This window comes from Papio anubis, chromosome 9 (genome assembly GCF_008728515.1).
Source record: "Papio anubis isolate 15944 chromosome 9, Panubis1.0, whole genome shotgun sequence".
Classification (NCBI taxonomy): domain Eukaryota; kingdom Metazoa; phylum Chordata; class Mammalia; order Primates; family Cercopithecidae; genus Papio; species Papio anubis.
The window spans coordinates 10238925-10245857 of NC_044984.1; the positions used below are offsets into that span (position 1 = coordinate 10238925).

At 38.3% G+C, this 6933-nt stretch overlaps 1 protein-coding gene across 4 annotated transcripts; it reads left to right on the plus strand.

Moving 5' to 3' along the window:
- Positions 1-335: 335 nt before the first annotated feature.
- Positions 336-6550, plus strand: CLEC4E (C-type lectin domain family 4 member E). 4 transcript variants are annotated; one of them, XM_021921997.2, is made up of 6 exons: positions 336-961; positions 2071-2163; positions 2715-2804; positions 3737-3861; positions 4797-4912; positions 6221-6549. In XM_021921997.2, the coding sequence occupies exons 1-6, from the start codon at positions 925-927 to the stop codon at positions 6390-6392; spliced, it is 633 nt and encodes a 210-aa protein (XP_021777689.1). In that variant the 5' UTR covers positions 336-924; the 3' UTR covers positions 6393-6549. The 4 variants fall into 4 exon arrangements, with proteins under 4 accessions (XP_021777689.1, XP_021777690.1, XP_021777687.1 ...); XM_021921995.2 differs by having other exon boundaries at positions 354-961; positions 3737-3888; positions 6221-6550; XM_021921998.2 differs by lacking the exon at positions 2071-2163 and having other exon boundaries at positions 346-961; positions 3737-3888.
- Positions 6551-6933: the final 383 nt, after the last annotated feature.

A 6933-nucleotide genomic window follows, 5' to 3' on the forward strand; every position in this document is an offset into this window, starting at 1 on the left:
CTCCCGGCCCAGAGAAGCATTGAATTCTAACGTCTAATTGAAACTGCTTTTTGTGACCTTCAAATACGTTTCTCCCAGTGTAGGCTGCAACATAGAACTAAAATCCCCAAATAATTCAGAACAAGAGAATTAAACGACCTGCTGGGTCTCTGAGACTTCAGAAGCTGCGTTATGTTGTGAAAAACTAAGCTAAGTGGTCTTATCACATGAGGCTGCCCTGCTGAGGTGGACCCTAGTAGTCAGCCTAGTAGTAGCAGCCTAGTAGTCAGCGCAAGGTAAGAGGGACATAAATCCACAACATTAGAATATTCAAGAGCTGCAAATGAAGGAGAAAGAAAAACCATAAAAGATGAAAAAGAATTCAGGTTGCCATGTCCTAAATACACACACTATATGCTCAGCTTTGTGCTGTGCTGTCTAAGTCTTCTTTTCAGTTACCAAATGTGTGGATGGTACAGATCCCAAGTGAAATTGAGAGTGCAGAGGTGAGCTCCATATTGTCAAGGAAAAACTGGGGGATGAGTTGTGCCTTGAAGAAACTGGAGACATTTGGTCCAACAAAACAAAACAAGATTTTTTAAAACTCTCCTATTTCCCCATGGGCAGTCTATTTGTGTTGATGCTTTACCATTTCATAATTTCCTCATTTCGTTGTTTCATGGAGTGAAGAGAACTGACATGCTGTCCAATAAACTTCCTTGTTCTCCTTATGCAAGAAAGGAAATCCTGACTTAATGTATAACCACAGAACAAGTAATATTCTACGTCTATCGGAGTTGAACTTCCTAAAAGACAAATTGTTCATCTTTCAAGATTCATTCTCCCTGAATCTTACCAACAAAACACCCCTGAGGAGAAAGAAAGAGAGGGAGGGAGAGAAAAAGAGAGAGAGAGAGAAACAAAAAGCCAAAGAGAGAGAAAAAAATGAATTCATCAACAGCATCTGAATCACAAGGCACAGGTAAAATTTGCAACTCTTCCTTTTCTTTCACAGATCTCTTTTTGGAACAAGTAATAAATATGGTGAAAGATATCACAATAGAAAAGTATTCACTGAAGTTAAAAAAAAAAAAAAAAAAAGGAGACGGTGAAGAGAGAGAGATTGGAAGGCTATTTCTTATTCCAGAAAGCCTACTGGACTCTAGTTAAGGGAGAACTATCACACTGTTTCCACCCTTTCTGCAATGCATTGTGTCCCTTTTGGCAAATCACTTCACTTCTCTGGAACGCTCTTTGTCTGTAAAATGTGTAATGGGAGGAAGAGAGGAACTACTAGATAACTGTTAATATTTTACCTGATTTACAAAGAGCTTGAAAAATGAGACACAGAAAAAAAAAGATCAGGAGAAAGACAAGAAAAGCAACGATGAGAAAAGGGAAAAGAAAGAAAAAGAAAGAAAGGTGGCCTTAGAAAATATTGAAAAAAATTTAACTGAGAGACTTAGAAAGGAAAAATTGTATATCTGAGTTCATGAGTCGGAGTCTTACTCCAGGGGTTCTAATCGTGTGGTCCTCAGTCCAGCAGCAGCAGTAGCCCCTGGGAACTTGTTGGTTCCATACAATCTCTACTGATTGCTAACTCTGGGAGTAAGGGTCAGCAATCTGTGTTTCAATAAGCCCTCCAAGTGATTCTGACGCATGCTGACATTTGGGAATTACTCAATACAGACAATAGAAATAGAAGGAAATAAGTAAGGATGCACAAGAATCTCTTCTAGCTTTTTAATGATCGCCATTCTAACTGGTGTGAGATGGTATCTCAGTGTGGTTTTGATTTGCTCGGGAAGGGGAACATCACACACCGGGGCCTATCATGGGGAGGGGGAAGCGGGGGGAGGGATTGCATTGGGAGTTATACCTGATGTAAATGACGAGTTGATGGGTGCTGACGAGTTGATGGGTGCAGCACACCAACATGGCACAAGTATACATATGTAACAAACCTGCATGTTATGCACATGTACCCTAGAACTTAAAGTATAATAATAATAATTAAAAAAAGAATCTCTTCTAGCTCTTTTGTACCTTGCTTAGGGAAGATTGATCATGCTTGTGTCATTCTTTCTACAGAGAGAGGATGCTTCTCTTCCCAAATGTTCTTATGGACTGTTTCTGGGATCCCCATCCTATTTCTCAGCGCCTGTTTCATCACCAGATGTGTTGGTGGGTTCTGAAGGTCAAATTCAATTTAATTCTTCCTGGTGCATATTAGGTGAAAACTCTTCCATGCTGCCTGTACATTCTCTTTTCCCTCAAAAGGTCTTTCTATTTCACTCTTTTTTTTTTTTTCCTATTAATCTCTAGGTTATTTCTCAAACCAGAAACCTCAACAAGCAGGGAACTGTTTCCGAATTTTAATCACCTGTGACTTACTTTTCATGATGGACATTTTTCACTTCCTTGGCAGTCCTGAGTCCTCCTCTTTCAGCTTCTATTATTAGTGTAACCTTCTCTAGGAGATTCTGCCTTAGAGCTTGAACTACTGGTTGGGACCAGAGACATGACTCATTACTTTTGGAAGGAAGGGTAGAGAGAGTGGACTTGGCATAAGAGGGAGTGCAAACATATCTGTTTTCTCTGGGTCGTAAGGAAAAGCAGGTTGTAAGAAAAAACATGATAAATATTGGCACTTTTGTTATAAATACAAAACTGACAGAACTGATTTTTTTTTAACCAAAATAAGACTAACAAACATTATACCCTTTCCTTTACAGTGACGTATCACATCTTTCAAAACTGTGATGAGAAAAAGTTTCAGCTACATGAGAATTTCACAGAGCTGTCCTGCTACAATGATGGATCAGGTATAGCAGTCCCAAAGGTGAACATCAAAATTTCCATAGCAACATTTTCTGGCTTCTAGATTGACTTTGGAACAGGTGAAATATAGTTGGATTAGGTCTTATTTTTCAAAAGCAAAATGTAAAATCCTAGAAATTTGGAGATGCAATTAGCATTGGAGCAGGAAGTCTTGGGGAAATTAGAGTAAACTTTTATAACACATTTGAGGTATGTCTGAACAGTAAATCCAGAAGTGGAAGGTATCATTCCCAGGAGTGTACTTTTTCTTCATTCACCTACTTCCGAAATGAGATGAAGGAGGAAAAAACGTATGGAGTAGAGAATGTATAAATATCTCACAAATATACTCTATGCTCTTGTATGTCATCCTGTTCCAAGTCTTAGCAAAATGCTACATGACACTAAAAAAGTGGCCTCCTTCTCTGAGCTATAATTTTCTCACCATTAAATTGAGAGAAATTAGATGAATTATTTATAATAGACCTCAAAGGCAAAAGTTCTGTAATTCTAAGAAATCTAACGCATCTATATACTACAGTATGGAGATTTGATTGAGGATACATTGTTCAGGAAACATAAGAGATGGCTCTTTGGGGGTCACCCAAATAAAATGTATAAATTTCTCTGACATTAGTAGTCTAAGAACAGATAATAAGGTTCTATATCAATAGCATAACTAAGATAGCTTGCACATATAGTTGCATTTCCTGGCATTGACATCCAGAGAACGAGAATTATATTCAAAAGACCAAAAAAATTCTGTTGATGTTTCTTGACATTGGAATTATCTAAAGTCTTAGATACTAAGATGTGGGGTATGAGCAAGTGATTCCAAGGCTTCTGACTTAAATGAGGACTCCATGGGGCCAGATGAAGCTTTGGGTTTTCTTATTCGGTTCACCTGGGACACTCACTGAAACATCTCTCATCCTAGGTTCAGCCAAGAACTGTTGTCCATCGAACTGGGAGTATTTTCAATCTAGCTGCTACTTCTTTTCTACTGACACCATTCCCTGGACATCAAGTTTAAAGAACTGCTCAGCCATGGGCGCTCACCTGGTGATTATTAACTCACAGGAGGAGCAGGTAGCTGCAGTCCTCCAATGCCAATGTGACATTCCCCACATGGTCTACCTCTCTTTTCATACATATGCTCAGTGCTTGATCCCCAATGACTGTGGTTAATGAATGTACTAAAATGCATGCTGTTCTTACCATTCCGGTAAAGTCACTGCCTACCTTAATTTATTTTCCTTCCTAGAAGAACCTAAGAAAAAGGGAATTTCCATGTGGAGTTCCTTTAATTAGGCAAGGGGAAAAAAGAGGGTTGGAAGTTAATTTTAGACTAATCATTATGTTTATGAACATATTATATGCAAGAAGTGAAGCAAATATTGTCCGTTTTCTTTAAGCTGTGATTAATAATGTTTTGCACTAGATATATTCAATAAATTTGGCCACCAATAACAGTAGATAAACTTTGAAAGAATTGTTGAGGATCTCCTTTTCTGTTGAAGGTTATTTTTTGTCAGTTTAATTTTATCTTATGTGTATTTCACCACCAAAAAAATCAGTAGATAATCCTCATGATCTTACAGTTTCATTTATCTGTCATTTCTCATCCAGATCCTTTTTTATTTTTTGAGATGGAGTCTCGCTGTGTTGCACAGGCTGGAGTACAGTGGCGCGATTTCGACTCACTGCAACCTCTGCCTCCCAGAGTCAAGCGATTCACCTGCCTCAGCCTCCCAAGTAGCTGGGACTACAGACAGCCGCCACCATGCCTAGCAAAATTTTTTGTAATTTTCATAGAGACAGGGTTTCGCCATGTTGGTCAAGCTGGTCTGGAACTCCTGACCTCAGGTGATCCACCACCTTGGCCTCCCAAAGTGCTAGGATCTCTTCCAGATTCTTATCTCTTTTAATAAGAATTACCAGCAACGTTTATTCAAAACTGAAATAACTGATCTCCTTTTATTTTGTATCTTCCATAGGAATTCCTTGCCTATAAGAAACCTAAAATGAAAGAGTTTTTTATTGGACTGTCAGACAAGGTGGTCGAGGGTCAGTGGCAATGGGTGGATGGCACACCTTTGACAAAGTCTCTGAGGTAATTACTCTCCTATTGAGAGGAGTTCTTGAAACCTCGTTCTGTTTCCTGCAACAGATCAGGTCCATTCTTGGTGGTATTAAATGCAGGAAAGAAAAGAGCTGAGGTAGAAAAGACGAAGGAGAAGTACAAGCACTCACTTCTCTCCTTTCCTGGGATTGTCTCAAGAATAAAGGGGAAATAATAAATGAAAATGAACTGAAGAATCATTCACTGAGAATGCAAAAGAGACAAGAGGTGGAATTAAGAGTCTTATTCCCCAAAACTGAAGGAAATGAGGAAAAAAATAGTAAGTTGAGAAAGACAGCAGGTTCTTATGCAGTGAAAAATGAGAATCTCTTGACAATGCGTCTTTTCTCCTTAATAATATCCTCACATCATTAGAGCATAGCTTTTTTTTAAATTGTGGATATGCTTTTTTTGTTTGATTGATTAATTGATATATAAAATATTTTGCTATATATATTGTTTCTCATGATTTGTTAGTGAGTAAGGATTTTTTTCTTTTTTCTTTTCTTCAACTTTTATTTTAAGTTCCAGGGTACATGTGCAGGATGTGCAGGTTACATGGGTAAACGTGTGCCGTGGTGGTTTACTGCACAGATCATCCCATGATCCCGGTATTAAGCCCAGCATCCATTAAATATTCTTCTTAATAAAGCATAGCATTTTTAATTTTTCAAAGTTCTTTTCTCATTTATTATTTCAGTTTTATTATTTTATTATTATTTCATTTTACCTAAATTACACTTTCCTAGAATGTTAATTGTTAATCTGTATTTAGCATTTGAGGAAACTAAAACTCAGAAAAGTTAAGGGATTTAGCGAATGAGCAGTTCTAAGAATACAACACAGATACTCTGACACTTAGAAATGCTGCTTCACAACCACACTGGAACACCACTGCAGGATGCACCTAAGTTAATACACGCTCTGTGCAGAATAAAGAGAGCCAAGCCGATATGAGATATGAGTGTGAAGAAAACAAATCTATCAGAATATCAATCTTCCCTATAACTTGTCATTCTATAGCTAAGGAACAGGACAGAATAGAAAAGGAACAAAGGAACAGGACAGAATAGAAAGTCAGAAAGATCCAGTTCAGCTTCAGTACTCACAAACTGTGACTTAGACAAATGGTTTGGCTTTCCTGAGGTTCCTTTTCTTCTTCAATAAAATGGACATTATAATACCTGCCTCGCAAAACTGTTGTGAGGTTAAACAACACAAACACAATTTGCCTGGTATATGAGGTTACTTTACCTCTTTTTGCTGGGATTCGAAGTCTCCTATGTCATTCTTTTTCAGCTTCTGGGATGTAGGGGAACCCAATAACATAGCTACCCTGGAGGACTGTGCCACCATGAGGGACTCTTCAAACCCAAGGCGAAATTGGAATGATGCTACCTGTTTCTTCAGTTATTTTCGGATTTGTGAAAGGCTAGGAATAAATATTTTGAACAAAGGAAAATCTATTTAAGAACAGAAGGCATAACTTCAATGGATAAAGAAGGAAGGACAAGAACATGGCCACACCCACCGCCCCACACGAGAAACTTGTGCGCTGCACTTCAAAGGACTTCATAAGTATTTGTTACTCTGATATAAATAAAAATAAGTAGTTTTAAATGTTTTAACTCATGTTACTGGCTGAAGTGCCTTTTCTCTCTACATTAGTCTCAGGTCCTCTTTCCAGAATTTACAAAGCAATTCACTACCTTTTGCTACATTTGCCTCATTTTTGAGTATTTATATGAAAGTTCAGGGACACGGAGCCAAGACAGAGTCTAGCAAAGAAGAGGATTTTGGAAGGTGTCTTCCAACAATCGCCTGAATCTAGGCTCTGTAGCAGGTCCTCTTCTTTCTAGCTTCTGACAAGTCTGTCTTCTCTTCTTGATTTCATACCGTTCTTATCTCCTGCCCAAGTGTATCGTCTCTGTGCTTCCCTATATAAGGAGTAAGAAACTTCTTTAAGTCTTGGAACTTGTTGCTGCTCAGAATACTGGTGTCGCCTTTCTGGC

Bases quoted from the DNA above. Each gene is read 5' to 3' on its own strand.
- CLEC4E (XM_021921995.2), top strand. From the start codon at position 925: ATGAATTCATCAACAGCATCTGAATCACAAGGCACAG. The intron at 2,805-3,736 runs GTATAGCAGTCC...CTCTCATCCTAG, and splicing joins CTGCTACAATGATGGATCAG to GTTCAGCCAAGAACTGTTGT. The intron at 4,913-6,220 runs GTAATTACTCTC...ATTCTTTTTCAG, and splicing joins CCTTTGACAAAGTCTCTGAG to CTTCTGGGATGTAGGGGAAC.